Source organism: Takifugu rubripes, chromosome 1 (assembly GCF_901000725.2).
Source record: "Takifugu rubripes chromosome 1, fTakRub1.2, whole genome shotgun sequence".
In the NCBI taxonomy this organism is placed as follows: domain Eukaryota; kingdom Metazoa; phylum Chordata; class Actinopteri; order Tetraodontiformes; family Tetraodontidae; genus Takifugu; species Takifugu rubripes.
Genome location: NC_042285.1, coordinates 4,729,442 through 4,745,636, shown reverse-complemented (window position 1 = coordinate 4,745,636; position 16,195 = coordinate 4,729,442). Strand labels below are relative to the sequence as shown.

General features: G+C 49.0%; 1 protein-coding gene across 4 annotated transcripts in view; it reads right to left on the bottom strand.

Moving 5' to 3' along the window:
• Window positions 1-16,195, bottom strand: part of LOC101063332 (zinc finger MIZ domain-containing protein 1) — an 80,826-nt gene that overhangs the window by 10,275 nt on the left and 54,356 nt on the right. For 3 of the 4 annotated variants that reach the window (XM_003961169.3, XM_029836967.1, XM_029836973.1), the window contains 2 exons: window positions 14,652-14,765; window positions 9,770-9,875 (listed from right to left, as the gene is read on the bottom strand). In XM_003961169.3, coding sequence (XP_003961218.2) covers window positions 9,770-9,875; window positions 14,652-14,765 — 220 coding nt within the window. Of the gene's footprint in view, window positions 1-5,320; window positions 5,462-9,769; window positions 9,876-14,651; window positions 14,766-16,195 lie in introns of those variants that run through there. The other variant, XM_029836976.1, reaches the window with a different exon arrangement.

Here is a 16,195-nt window from a genome sequence, read left to right as displayed (position 1 = left end):
GTGTCACCGAGCCCCCAGGGAAGCATGACAAATGATGTAGACACCGTTGCTGACAGTTGTCTCATGCTAATGTCCCCCACCCCAGCTTACGCTGCCTGCGTAGACAGGAAGTCAGCAAATAAAACCGGCTTGTTGAAACTGCTTAAGTGTGTTTGCGTTACGTAAACGTTGCAAGTGTCTCTGGGTGCTGGGGCCGAGGTGCCCCTCAGCACACCCGGTGATATCGTAACCGTAACAAGTGCATTAGCTATATCGGCTAAGTTTTGCTTACTTCCTGCTACAAAACAGGTGTTTATATGCTATGAACTACAGTTAGCTCCTTAAATGATCGTCTGCAGAGGTGTTGAGGGAATAGAAGAACTTTCTAATGTTACAAACAGTCCATTCTAACAGAGAATCTCCCAAAAAAGGTGCTGACAGCGTTGTGTTGGGTCATAGGTTTGAAATGTTTTAAGAGAGAGATGGGTTTTGAACACAACCCATGATAAAAATGTACATTATTTCTATGCTTAAATTTGCCACAAATGCAATAGCAGACCCATGGAAAAGGATAACAACACACCGCTGCTGTTAAAAGGGTCGCTGATTCACCCGCCGCCACGTCTCTTAGCCTTCCTCCCCCTTTTGCTGGCAGGAGGCTGATGACAGAACCCCCAACACACACTGTATCTAACAGGCACCTGCTCCCCAGTCAACCCTGGAGTCCCACCTGGCAACGTCCCACATGGTTCAGTCACTAACAGCAAACACACACCCCATCATCGCATCGCCGGGGACACGGCTCCGTGTAATCACTCTAAAACCCGAGCCCAGTTTCTTTTTTTCCTCGCTGCAAACCTGTCAGGGAAATTCACAGCACCCCCACGGCTTGTTTGAGAACACGCAGCCGAGGAAGAAGAAGGGGAAAAAAAAGGGCTGAAAGGAGAACAAAGACGGTGAGCAAACTAACAAGAGTGGCTCTGGAGGGGTGCGCTCCTTTCATTTCCCAGGGAGCGCTATTCACATCCTGCCCCCGCCCGCCCAAACTCTCTCTTTATGCCCAGAAAGGGTTGAATGGACACAATCCTCCTGCAGGCCAAAGTCAATTAGAATAAGAGACAATCTGGGGAGCTCTCGTATCCCTGATTACCAAAGTACATTTGGGATCAACCAAGAACCACAGCCAGGTTCACAAAACTACTGGTACGATCAGGGGAGACAGGCAGGACTGGCATCCCGTATTGGGAACGCCGTCGCTACCATATGGCATCAAAATGTGACATATTTGCCTCGAGTTCCCCTCGAACATATGCGGCTACTTCATGATATTGGGAAGAGGGGGAAGATCTCGCAGCGCGTAGCCGTCGCACCTCATCTTCGCCCGCTGCCCTTTTTTTTCTGGGAAGTCCGAGATGTTGGAATCTTGTCAGCGAATGCTTAGGCCTCATGCCCGGTCTGGCCATGGTTCAGGGCCCATTTCTGAGCTGCAGCGGCTTAAATGCAGCCTCCTGCCGGCCACATGGCCGCAATGTCGTGCCATATCTGTCCGGCGGGAGGGAGGAGGGAAGCGGGGGGGGGGGCCTGGCCAAAAAAGGGTTTTATTGAGGCCTAAAAGGTATGTGGCCATGTGGAGGCGGGTGACACAAGGAGAGACCTGGATGTGCTGTTTCTGGGCTGCTGCTGCTGTGGGAACGAGGCATTTTAGGGGGTTTTCAGGCATTCAAGCTGCCAGCAAATTCTCAATCGAATTCTTTTTTTTTAAAAAATAAAAAAAAACTGAAATTCCTGACCAGGTTTCGAACAAGATACCGCACGACCTGACGATTTATGCAGATCTTTTTCAGTCACGGTTGCACAGTAACCAAACCTGCGCCCGGGCAGAGCGCCGTTTTAAGAGATAATCTGTCTTGGCACACTCAACAGAGCTCTTCATTAAAAACAGGGCATGCCAGGCAGTGGCTGTGTAAAGCAAGAAGGTGGAAATCTATAGCGCTCTACACCCCCTGCTGAGAATTAATTCCCAGTGCATTAAAGCCAAACAGCTCCCACAACCAACATTAAATCTTCAATCTGTTACTCTCTGCCACTGCCTGCAACAGTAAGCTGATTGGGAGCAAAACCACTTCCAAACCATCTTTATGTCTTAATTCCGGAGCTAAAATCTGGCAACAGCATTCGCAAGATCCAAGTTTCGAATGTTTCTTAAAGGGCCGCTTTGTTTTAGCCTAGCGTAGCTAAACTATTAGATAAACTACAGTACTATGTCTCATAAGTTCCTTTTCAGGATTTATTTACTTTATTGATAATTAGCTTTCTCTTTAGCTCTTCTGGACTGTCACCGACAATTGAAGATTTACTAAATTTATACTAAAAAAAGGTGCAAAACCGGAGGGATTTAAGAAAATCTTAAATTTGAAGCTTCAAAATGTAACTTCTGACACCATCTGACTCAAATGTGCGTCAATGTTCATCGCGCTTCACCTCCGAAACTAAATTTGGCTGTCCAATGCTGTCATGAGTACAAAGTCTAACTGTGCCCAGATTATCAGGAGCCTGACTGTTTCCCGGAGCAACAGGCCGCTATTAATGAAGACCCACATTTGAGCCTTCGTCCACCATGATACTCATTAGGCACGGAGCAGATGTGACCGGGCTAGAGCCCACCTCGGGGTGCTGAGCGGTGCCGCGGTGGTGTAATTCACCTGCGACCTATTCACAGTGGGCCTGGGGTCGAAGCCTCCGATCCTGGCACCCTTCTCGGCTCATTAGGGCCCTCCATATGTGCAACAGCGCAGGATTTAAATAAAAGGCTTCCATGTGACAACCCACACGAGCTACACAAATAGACAAGCCCTGTATTTTCGAGAAACGTGTGAATTTTCAACACAAATTATTATAATGCCCTATGTTAGAGAACAACACGTGGAAAACATCGCTCTCCCTAACGAACATCTTCTGGTTTATGTTTGTTTTTCAACTCCCGCAGAGGTTGGACGCGCAACTCTGATGACCGAAGGGTACAATTAGCATTAAAATAACCTGAAAGGAAGAAGAAAGCGCATGAGGAGTAAACCGGAGAGGCGAGACTAGAATACGCGCGACATGCAAAGTTCCAACAGACAACAGAACTGCAGGAAGCTTTTCAAATGACCCAGTCTGATGTCTTTTTGAAGAACGGCGTGTAGACACACGCAAGGCGGCGGTTGAATTCCATATGAATTCCCAACTGCGGCGTGGTTGGCTAGATATGTCATTATAACGTCATGCTGTTGCTTTTGCTAGCAAAGTTTATCTGATCATTTATTAGCCTAGCCTGTCACTATTAGCCTGACTTATCACAATAAGTCAAACCTCACATATTTAAGAACTTCTGGAGTCTTTTTTTTTTTGTTTACATTTTTTCCCTCCTTTTGAGATCCAGACACTTCCCTGAACCGGGGAATTAAAGTGGCCAAACACTCGCGTGGTGATAAACGATAAACGAGGATCAAACCACCTGAAACTGTGACACTTGTGCCACGTTACAATACAGTTGCTGATCACCCATTTTCTCCATCAAGAGCATATGCAGCCTATTTGATATGAATTATTCTCATTTGTTCATTATGCCAAAGGGCAAGCTTCATCCTCCAACATCATTTAAATAAGATTAAGTGTGACAGCTTCCCTGCAGCTATACGTCTTTTAAAACGTTTAAAGTGTGTCGTTGTCAAGGACGTAATTACATCTACAATTTAATGCTTGATCTCTGCAGCCTTCACGTGCCGCTTCGTGACTGATCAGATAAGACCAACGCGTCGAAATGTGTCAGCTGAAAACGCCGGCGCGGCCGAGGATTCTGCCGGAATCAGAGTGGCGGCGCCGTCTCCTTCGCTCGCTTTTGGATGCGAAACTTTGAGGAAAGCCCAGCCAGAGTTTACAAGTTGGTGGGCCAGTCAGGGGCAGAGAACAGAGGATAATGGAAGCCGACAATAGCTGAGGAGTTGGAGTAACAGCACGGCCTGCTGCAACTCCACTCTTGTCTTAGCATGTTTTAGAAGAGGGGGGGTGAATAATTCTGCTACACAACGTGACAAACAGCTCCTGAAACAATGACGAGCCACAATATTAGCAAGTCATTAGCAAAAAGGTTAAACCTGTTGCTCTTTTTTTAAAAGTTATTTGACCATGATTAACGCTGACTCGCTGGTTTCGACATCACAGGAGAGTCAGCGTGCACGTCTCCGCGGCGAGCTGGTAGTGTTGTGTGGCACCGGGCGTAGGGGGTGCGAGAAACTGCCGAGAGTCTCACGGAAGCTGCCGCCACAAGTAGGTCAGCGGGACTCGGAGAGATAATCGGGGCCATTTTGACCCCTTCTGTGTCAGCGGTAAGTGGGTCAAATGCAGCACTCAGCTGTTGCAACTCTAGCACGCCGGATGCTGCGAGGCGCTCGTCATACTGTCACAGCCCACCACGCCAGACGGTGGGGCAGGGTGCCCGTCTGCACCCATCATTCTGACCAGCCTCCCCGCGGGGTTAAGAAGGAAAAAGTCCCACCGACCCTCCTGACACCGAACGCACCCCTTTGCTAACACATTTACTGCTGTCTCCTCCTTTTGACAGCACCCACCGGCAGCCTCCTGTGCACCCCCCCCCTCCCCCTTTCAAAAATGCCACCCACATTTCAACCACATAACTCCAGCAATGTCCCCTTCTTACTCTTCACTGGGAGAAATGTGTCCAGAAACACTTCTGAGCAACAGCAGAACAAAAGCAACACGGGCAGCCTTAATCTCTGCAATATTGAAGCCAGCAGCTATTTTAAAGCGCTCTCTCTCTCTCTCTCTCTCTCTGCGTCTCCTCTTCCACCCTCGGTTTCCTCTGAGTCTCGGGGCAGCAGCTTCTCTCTGTTTTCCTCTCCTGTCTCCGTGCGTGTCCAGTAACTGACTGCACAATACACATCAATTATTCATGGCTGCTCTCTGCGTTTTGCAGGCAAAACCAATCACAGATGGACTCATTGCTAATGGGCTCCTGCTGTACTTGCCACCGGCTTCTTTGCACTCAAGCAACAAATACCCCTGAGATAAGAAGAGAGGGTTGGCTTTTTTTTTGGAGGGTGGGGGGGGGGAGGTGGGGGACAGCACACAACAGTCACATCGTAGAAAAGGAAACACGTGGAGTAAAAAAGTGTCGGATAATTCAGTTCCAAAAAAAAATGATGAGGACCCGGCATCTGCAGAAGCCAAAGGGTTAAAGACAGAGACAGGGAGAGACATGGGGGGGGGGGGGGACACACAGGGAGAGAGGGTCGAGTGGGGGGACAGAGGGGAGCCAGGAAGAGAACGCTTATTGCCTCACCTTGGATGTATGCAGCTGTTATTGATGTATCTTCTTTTTTCTGTCTAGTGATCCATTGCTTGCTCTCCCAATACACACATCACACAGAAGCAGCCACAGCCACTTTGCCAGAAGGGAGAGAGAGGGGAAGGGAGGAGGGAGGAGGGAGGAGGGAGGAGGGAGGAGGGAGGAGGGAGGAGGGAGGAGGAAGGAGGGAGGGCAGGAGAGCGGAGCAAAAGAGAGGAAAAAAATGCAGGCGGCTCACATTTCAAACCTGCAAAGAGGGTGGCTGTGTGTGTGTGTGTGTGTGTTTGAGAAAGGGAGGGGGGGTGCTAGACAGCCTGCATCTTGGCCTGAGTCCAGAGCGATGAGTAAACGGGGCCTGGTTCGAACCATTTTCAGCTGCATTTGTTACTCAGGAAGTTAAAAAAAAAGGCCACCAACAGGGTTCAGATGGGTTACCCGACCATCAGATGTGATTTTAAATAACCCCCCCCCCCACTCCCCCCACCAACCAACCAAGATTTCTGCATACAGTAGACCCGGTCCATCAGTCGGCATTGTAATTAAGAGGAATGGAAGAGCGGGAGGAGGAGGAGGAGGGTTAGTAGGAGGGTGGGTATTGTGGCTTCAGAGGGTTGGAATCAGAGAGGGAGGAGCCAATTAGCCTGTGTTTGTCTTTCAGCAGACAGATGCCCTTCGAAAGCTTTTAGATAAATAATTACGCCCATATAAAACATGGAAATGTTGTCAGACCCGAGACCTGAGGCAATCCGGCGCCGTCACCTGTCGTCTTCAAATAAAGCCGGTGGCGCTGAGCAAACCCTGGCATGAACACTGCATCAACTGCGCATTAAATGAGCCACAGAAGGTCTATGCAAATCAGCCTTTAACGCACAAACGCCTAAGGTTGCTACCTTTGACCTACCGCTGCCTCAGCCATAATAACAGTGACAAACGCGTCGATGGGAGGAAGGACAGACGAGCCGAGGAGCTCTTATCTCTGCTCCATCCTGTCTGTGTTTGCTCTCCTGGTATTTACTATCAGCTACCAGAACGGCCTGACTTACAGCCCCACACCCCTCCTGCAATTTAACACATCAATCATGGCGAGCTAGCAAGTCTTCACATACGGTCATGGCGCGGCGTGAAACGCTCGCTCCCAAGCGGGCACAGTGTGGATTTATGGCTTCCACAACACTGGTATCTTTCATCAGAGACACATAATAATCCTTTAACCTTGTAAACTGTGACATGGATCTTCAATTACTGCGGGGGAGCAGGTCCCCCTGCCAGGATTCTCATTTGTGGCTAAGCTCGAAGAGGCCGATTTCTGCTTTTTAAAAAAAAATAAAAATGATACAACTGAAACATTTACGTTTCTTTACAAAACTGCCACTGATGCTCGCGAAGGGTTCGAGCCACCAGCAAAGTTTTCTCCGTTTACGGGAAGCCGCGGCTAAACTCTAGGTTTAAATGCGCGTACCGCCGCGGGACGCCGGGGGGAGAGAAATTACAGCCCTCTACGGGCATGTGTGTGTTTATCCTGACCTCTTTGTTGTGTGTAGAGTCAGAAAGCTTTCCACAGCGCGGTGACAACATGTGTCCAGCCTCTGCTGCTCAAGCACCACTTCACTGGGAAGCGCGCTGAATGCCGACGTGCCATCGGCACTTCGGGCCGCGGCTTCGGGGGAATAAAGGGAGAGCGTGGAAGAAAACCTGCATCAGAAACCATCTTTCTGTATAGACGATGGGAGATATGTGGATGGCCAGCATCTTTCCGGGATCTGGTCTGGTAGGCGACTGAAATAAGGAAGAAGAAAACTGGCTTTTCATTCATGCATTCTGTATTCTCGCCAGCAGGTGGTGCCGAATCTCACACGCTGGATATTCAAGGACGGCGGCGGACTGTAGCCAGGGCGGTGCATTTCTGGTGGGTCGCTGCCATAACCGCGACTGTCATTACAGCTAAGACCCCTTCACTCGAAAAATCAAAGCCCCCGCAGATCCTAACTGAAGTTAGGAAGTGTCCGCCTGAACCGCCCGACCACACTGCTCGTGTATCAGAACTAAACAGTGTGACAGAGCGACGGGTTATTTGCTGAATAGCTGGTTTCCCAGGCCAAAGAATCAGCCGTTCAAGGAGCTGAAAAACTTCCACTGGTCCCCCCCCTTCCCACCCCTCCTTCTGATAAACTGGTGCCTCCTTTCACTCTCCAGGAATTCCAAGGGCTCGGCGAGGCACAAATGATTGGGAATGTGCCACTCTGACCTTCTCTCGGGGGGTGAAACAAAAATGCGATAAAGCAGTTTGTCGATGCTCTTGAACCACGCTGAACCAGCGGAGCGCTGCAGGAAGGGGCAGGTGAAGCAGACCTAACAGGGCTTGTAATTGTAATTTACCCATAATGGAGAGAGAGAGAGAGAGTGGGGGGCAAGGGGAGGCCCTGATGAGTTCATCCACACCGAGAGAGCGGTCTCATGTCGCGGCGATTCACGTGTGGGGGGGCTCGGTCCGGCACTAAGACAGTCCCGAGTAATCACAGATTAATAGAGCAGGCTAATCTCATTCGCAAAGAGGTCACCACTAGCAGACAGATGCCCCTCCCCCAGCCGCGCTGAGCATTGTGGGCCACTTACAAAGGACTGCAGCTCTCTGATCCCCCCCACCCCCCACCCCCACCCCAGAGTGTATCTCCAGAGGAGATCAGTAATTCACTAAACTGCCCGTTGCGTTTTCCATTTCCAGTCTGCTGGAGAAGCATTTAATATCCAACAACAGCCATTATCCAGAACACCCACTTTGCTGAAATTCAGATAGATTTGTTAACTGATATAAATCAATATTGATGCTTCCCTCAGGCCAGAAACGGAGGCGTAACTAGTGTTAAGGTCTAGTTCTTGCCCTCATAAGCTGTTTTCCTCTGACAGCGAAATTAACGAACTGATGTTTGGGAGTCATTCGACTCGACGCCGGCCGACAACATTGATTTCCTGCTGCTGAAATCAGCGCGGCGCCACTTCCCGCTCGGCTTTCCGCGGGCGGAGGAATTTCAGATGACATAACGGAAATGCAGCAGCTCAGTGTGTCAGTCGGCCCTGCTTAAAATGGGACACTAAATCTGATTTACTTAGCACAGCTCATCCACTGACCTTATGTCCTCTAGTCCCACTAACCACCAGAGATCCACCACACATGTTTGATGCAGACTCCCGGAGCAGATTGGAACATGCGTGCAGCACATCCGGTGCCAAGCCTTCACCCCGGACGCTGTTCTCTTTTAAGGAAATGCTCCACCGGCCTCATTAGGAGCCAGGAAGGAACAAAGTTAGCGTCTTCAAACGGTTTAAACCCAGAGGGTGTTTGCAGCTAACATTAAAAGTTTTTGCATTTTTGACAGAGCTAAAATCTGGATCGCTTCCAGTGCAAAAACCAGATTCACTGACACCCATATTCGGAGCAGGATGTTGATTCTATTATGTGCACAAACACATCCCATCATTTCCAGTTAATCCAGCTTCTTGGATTTGGTTATTGCTCAGTCAGGCTTTCAGAGGTCTGCTCAGTGAATGGTAGACACCAGCCTGTCTGGCTCTGGGTGGTGTTGGACGGCTGACCGGCTGCCGCCTTCCCGGGCCGAGTCATGTGACTCCCTCCTCTTCACCCGTCACTGGGCAACGGCCCTGCTGGATGCGGGGGAGCCTAGCCTTCCCATGGGGCCCTGTTGGGAATGTCATTTAAAGAGAACTCTCCCGTTGCTGCCAGAGAGGGTTTTCCCTCCGCCTTAGCAAACTCCTCAACTGGGGCCTCCTTTCTAAAAGGCTTCTGGGAGCTTTGCAGCAGCCTCCTCGCTGGTTTTTCTTGGGCTTGCTTTCACTTTGCTAAATATTCAGGTGCACAACTCTCCGTGAAATGCAATTTAGACTACTGCCTAGATTGGGGTCCTCACTGGTTTCCAGTCATGTTAGAAGTTCAGACAGGGGATCTTTGGTCAATGTGAGTCCTTAAATTTGCTCCTGAGATTTGATTTAGTGCTGGGCAGAAGCAATAATGTGGCCTCCATAAAATAAAAAAGAACCTGTCACGGCTTGGAGTGATCCAAAGCCTTGTGCTAGAATGCCGTCCGTCAGAAAAAGCGAGCGCAAATAAAAATTTTCAATGACGTGAGGGCACACGTGCAACTGCACGACCCCCGCTTTCCTCAGCATTCCACACATCTGGTGGTACGCAGACCAAAATCCATCAATGAAAACTTTATATTTAGCTTCGGGGGTTGACGGCAGCCTTCTCATTTTCATTTGCACTCTGCTGCCTTCTTGCTAAATAACACGATTTTTGCTAGCACAGCACAAAAACCACATGGAGTGTCCTAGACTGGGATCATAAAAGCTGCCATGAGAGGATGCTAATACTACGGAAGTGGCTGGCCAGATGGCCTGAGAGGGTGGTCAAGAATACTTTGGTCTTACCTGCTGATTTTGGGGTGAACTTGTCCCTGTTGGCGGCGCACACGGCCAGGAGACGATAGCCCAGGTCCAAGTCGAAGCCCTGCTGTGCTGCTACGCGGCTGACCACCTGAATATGAACAGGGATGTTTGATTAAAACAAGCTGGGAGAGCTCAGTAAACCAATTCAAAACGTCACGATACAATATACAATATTCTGTGTTCGGTATGCAAATTGACTTTTTGAATTTGTTTTGCTAACTCCATTAACCGAAGCCAGTGCTCCTGTTATAGTATATGCTTTCTTCACAGGAAGTGATCAAACCTATTTCCATTATCGGTACGTTAGATGGTTCCAGAATAGGTGTATATATGTCCCACTGCATCAAAACAGGCATTAAAATCAGGCTTTTGATGACTGATAAGTACAGCTAGCATTGATTGCAAATCTGATATTTCCTGATCTCTACTGTTGCAGCGGAGGAGCCTGTGGCAGCAGCAAAGATGCAACAAGTCCATCAGTTCCACATGAGCGCGTCAACAGCCTTTGGTGTAAACTGGAGTTCTGCAGTGCGGGGGCCTTAAATCACCCGCACGGGAGTCATATTTCTTCGATTTAGCATCACGATCAGCTAACGGAGACCTGGAAACCTTGAGGACAAACTGGGCTCAGACCTGCTGTGAGACAGATTCTTCTCCCTGCCTGCGTTTTCAAAGCTTTCTGTCACACTCTGAAGTTCAAGACAAGCCCCGAGGTATTACAGCTGAACACGCCGCGCTGCACCATATCATTATCTCCTGTAAGTATAGCGTTGACGCGACACCAAAACGGAGCATGTATGTATATCTGACATTTATTTATAGGAATGCCCCATTAAGAGGAAAATATATGAGCCGAGGTTGTCTAATTAGAATCCAAACTTGCGAGGGAGATTGTGCCAAATGGTAATTTTAGTGGGAGAAGTTGCATGAAGTTCTAATTTCAGCCCTTAAATTGTACACGGCGCAGCGGACTGGCCGCGCAGACCCGCTCCAAACAACTGCCGATGGTCTACAAAAAAGGAAGGTTTTTTTTTTTTGCTGTTTCCATTTATTTTACCGGCCTTCTTTTATTTGAGTGTGAAGGAAACCCAGACGAGGGGAGCTAAACTCAGACGAGCAGCAAAAACCCGTTCAGCAGGCTCCGTGACTCATCCAGAATAACGACGATGTGTTAATATGCTAATGTTGAATAAAGAGTGCAGCAGCAGTTAACTGTTATCATTTTGCTTCATTTAAATGAAACCTAATTTAAAAAAAAATTACCAAATCATGTTTGACGTTAATTTAAATTTCTCCTCATACATTTCTTGTAATTTATAAGCGTAAGAGGAGCTGTTATCTGGTCATTACAGTAGGTGGATTGAGGGTATTTTCAATTAAAATGTGCTTAGTTAGTTAAGAATCACAGAAATACCCGTCCCATTAACAGAAATCTAAATATAATATAACTGATATTGAAACGCCTATATAAGATTTTCCCGCCTCATATGGAAGTTTATCTTTTTGAGTTTTACTCAGTTTATCTCCAAACTCTCTCCTGCTCACATCAGGTGTGCCCCAAGACCCACCACCTCTTCAATATCTAACTCCTTCCAGTTGGTAATGTTAACCTTAAATAGCCATTTCTACCTCTAGACCTGCAGACGACACCCAGCTCTTCCGCTCCAGTGAACCCAGTAAACCCAGGCCCATCCTCTCAGCATCAGGAGTTTCCCTCTTTTATGTACCTTATGTATCTTATTGTTGTGTTCCAACTATAGGGGGATCACACTCCTCAGCCTCCCTGGTAAGGTCTATTCAGGGGTACTGGAGAGGAGGGTCCGCCGGATAGTCGAACCTCGGATTCAGGAGGAGCAATGTGGTTTTCGTCCTGGGCGTGGAACAGTGGACCAGCTCTACACCCTCAGCAGGGTCTTCGAGGGTGCATGGGAGTTTGCCCAACCAGTCCACATGTGTTTTGTGGACTTGGAGAAGACATTCGACCGTGTCCCTCGGGGGGTCCTGTGGGGGGTCCTCCGAGAGTATGGGGTGTCGGGCCCGCTGATACGGGATGTCCGCTCCCTGTACGATTGGTGCCAGAGTTTGGTCCGAATTGCTGGCAGTAAGTCGAACTCGTTTCCGGTGAGGGTTGGCCTCCGCCAGGGCTGCCCTTTGTCACCGATTCTGGTCATAATTTTTAAGGACAGAATTTCTAGGTGCAGTCATGGTGTTGAGGGGATCCGGTTTGGTGACCTCAGGATCGGGTCTCTGCTTTTTGATGATGTGGTCCTGTTGGCGTCATCGGCCCGTGACCTCCAACTATCACTGGATCGGTTCGCCGCCGCATGTGAAGCGGCTGGGATGAGAATCAGCACCTCCAAATCCGAGGCCATGGTTCTCGACCGGAAAAAGGTGGAGTGCCTTCTCCGGGTAAAGGAGGAGATCCTGCCCCAAGTGGAGGAGTTTAAGTACCTCGGGGTCTTGTTCACGAGTGAGGGAAGAATGGAGCGGGAGATCGACAGGCGGATCGGTGCGGCATCCGCAGTAATGCGGACTCTGCACCGGTCCGTTGTGGTGAAGAGATTTACCGGTCGATCTTCGTTCCTACCCTCACCTATGGTCATGAGCTTTGGGTAATGACCGAAAGAACAAGATCACGGGTACAAGCGGCTGAAATGAGCTTCCTCCGTAGGGTGGCTGGGCTCTCCCTTAGAGATAGGGTGAGAAGCTCTGCCATCCGGGAGGAGCTCGGAGTTGAGCTGCTGCTCCTCCGCGTTGAGAGGAGCCAGATGGGGTGGCTTGGGCATCTAGTCAGGATGCCCCCTGGACGCCTCCCTGGTGAGGTGTTCAGGGCATGTCCCTCCGGTAGGAGACCCCCGGGGAGACCCAGGACACGTTGGAGAGACTATGTCTCTCGACTGGCCTGGGAACGCCTGGGGATCCCTCCGGATGAGCTGGAGGAGGTAGCTGGGGAGAGGGAAGTCTGGGCTTCTCTCCTTAGGCTGCTGCCCCCGCGACCCGACCCCGGATAAGCGGTAGAGGATGGATGGATGGATCTTATTTTATTAATTGGTCCCACTTCTGTTTTGTACTGGCCTTTAGTGTTTTGAAATAGATAAATAAATAAAGCTAAATATGTTTTGATTCTAGAGTAGGACTCGAGGGGCTGCTGGGTGAGGCAGCAGGTAATGGACTATGGTTCTGGTCAGAGAGAGTCAAGGTGCGGATGGAGCGGCTGGGTTTTGTATGTTTTATTCAAAGGTGAAATTGGCTAAGAAGCTTCCATACATATTTAGCAACTTAGATAGGAGCTATAAGTTAGTATATGTAGCTGAGACTAAGGAAAGGTATAGTCATGAACAGTGGTTAAACAAAGGGTGGGAGCAAAGGCCCCCTGACTTTGGTTCCATGAGAATCAAAGGACGTAGGCCAGCGGGTCTTTGATCACAATGCCGCCTTCGCTATGGAAGCATCACTGGACTGGATCGGTGTGGCTCTCCAATTTTTAGCGAACTCTTTGCCGCCAGACTTGCCGCTCAGAGCCAAAGAAAATATTTATTTGTAGTCAACACCACCAAATGTCAACGTGGAGGCGGCAGCGAGACACAAGCGCGCAGGCAGCCTGGCTGAAGTGTTTGCCATTACAGGCCGAGGCTGTGAGCAATTTCACAATCACATCCAATCTCTGCTCCTCCACGGCGCAGCCCGGGTTAAGGTCTGCACAAGCCATGAAACTTAAGGGGAAAAGCCTCCAGATTTCCGCGGCAGGAAACGAATCGAATCTACCAAACGGAGGAAAAGGCACCTGCTGCCGCGCATTACGGCCGCGACACAAACGGCCGCTCGGGTCGCGGGATCTGTCGCAACTGTTTTGGGGCGTCGTCCTCTGCAAAGGCAGAAAATACACCCAGCAGTTGCTTTTCTACCGCAGGAGGCAGAAGAGGAAATGCCCGTGTTAGAACCACATTTTGGCCCAAGGTGACAGAAGATTGACACATCCGAGGACCGTTGATGGAGCTCTCCTGTGGCTCGGCCCCAAAAATCCAAACAGGTTTACACTAAATCTAATGAAGCGTGACTTTTATTATTACTCAACAAGCATTTTACATATTCCACACGGGTGGTGTTTACAGCCATTTCTTTTTCCTCCTCCTGTCACCAGAATTTAGGTAGCAACACCCTGGACGGATCATCGGCTTGCTCATAGGACACACACCTGAAACTCACTCCAATGAAACAGTAATAATTAATATCACAGGCTTTTTAATTGATGGAAAATCCCTCTACATGGGAAGTGACATCTGTGGACACTTCTAATATAAATCCAGCTATCAGACCCAAACTGCCGTTTCAGCGAGTGTATCAAGCAAGTCGGTTATTTTCCTTTTTTAGTCACTCTTTGGTGGTTTTTACTTGAAGCTAACAGTGGTTCAGTTTAAACATACACTTCAGGATGCTCTTCCAAGCATAAAGGATGTTTTCCATTTTAAACAAAAACAGTCCTCATGGTCTTAATGGTGAATAACTCAAAACTATCCAGTCGTTAGTTGTTAAATGTTACGGGATACAAATTATTCAATTAGTTAAAAGCCCTCTGGCATGAGGGTGAGGGGATTTGAACAAGTGTTTCCTTATAAGCGCAGATTGCTTTGTGGTTTGAGGATGTCGCTGCACTGGATCCAGTGTGCCCATTTCATGAGCTGTAGGAGGTGACTGAGAGGTGACTGAACTCCAGTCGTGTCTGCAGAGAGAAATTCTTTCGATTTTCCAGTGACCTCGGTCGAAAAAGGCTGCTAAACATGGAACCAACAGTGTCCCTGAGAGAGTTCTGCAAAGAGATAACGCTTTATCACACCGCGGGTAACGCCGAGGCTGCCATACTTACCGTTAGGCATCCCATCAGGCTTTGCTCGAAGGGGCGCTGGAAGGCTCGGGGATCGCCGCACCAGTCCAGCAACTCGGTCGCTGCTGTCTGGAAGTTAGCTGGATTTTGTAAGTGCTGAAAGAGAAAATTTGGGAAAGCGTCCGTCAGCTCATTAACGTAAAAAAGCGAATGGCGCACGTATCATAAATGGCGTTTAAATACTTCTTTTTTTAATCATAGTGTTCTTTATGCTAATAACACAATACTTGCCATCTTTCTTTTACATTTGGGCAGCACAGAAAGATCAGAGTGTAATAAATCTCCCTCTATGGCTACATGACTGGCTAAAGAAGGCTTTATTCCACTAGTTGACCCTGAGCTGTGCTCTGACTTTATCTGACAACAGGCTCCTTGACCTCTTTATGGTTTTATTCCCTGACTGGACCCTATTGTCTTCCCCCGCTGTAGAGCGGCAACAGGAACTGAAAAACAGGCCACTCCGGGTCGCCACTTTAGACTTACTGTTGTCCATTTTTTTTCTTTCGAAGCTTTCACACTATAATACAAATCACTTTATACATAAAGGAGCAAACACGTCCCCTCAACACTGCAGTAATCTATCGCCTTCGGAAGGGAAATACACAAAAACCCTGGCAGTGCATTTGTCCAAACCGGGAACAAATGGACTCCCACTCCATGGCATCAAAGGTAAATATAGAGGTTTGTCAGCTTAAAGTGAATGGATGCCTTCTTAACACATCGGTGTGCTTTTATTTCTCTGTCGGGGATAAAAGGAGGGAAGGAAAGAAGCAGCCGCAGCAGCGGCGGCGGCGGTGCTTTACTCTTGTTTGCTCTTTAGGGGGCAGCAGAGGTCAGGATTTGATAAGGCTGCGTTCCTATCAAAGCCAGTGTTTGACAAGAGCTGGATGGAACCAGTCTTGTTTGTTTTCTGTTCTGGGTGAGACTGTTCTCCATTTGTCCAGCGTGTCTTTGTCGAATGGACGCGGTAGGTTTTGCTGAACCTCTGATTCCTCCCGGTGGACAGACTTTCCTGGAGAACCACACACGTTCCCAGATGCTACATTTAGATGAGACTGGGTGCAGACAACAGTACACCGAGGACGGGAGGGGGAAGGGGACACACACGCACGCACACACAACACCAACACTTTGATTTGAAGTGATTACTGTTCTTTGCACTCAAAACAATTGGTCCCACCAGTGTGGCTGTCACATGGAGAGCTTGGCACTGCCACGCCACAGATGTTCCCCTTTCTCCAGCCAAAACCCACCAATCAAATCTAAACAAGTGGCCAAGCGACCCCTTACTCCTCCTATGCTCCTTCTCCCCTGGGACAGAGCAGGTCCCTCCAGTCAAAGCGTGGCACAGCGTGAGGGAAGCGCAGACGGACCGGCGATGTCCCCAGGACGCCGCTTTCTCCGGGGCGTCCACAGAAGCCACGTCTGACAAAAACAACCGGTCCGCACATGTGACATGCTCAATATGCACGGGGAGAGTCCTCCGATGAACAAAGCCAACCAGTGGAACACACACACTGGCAGAA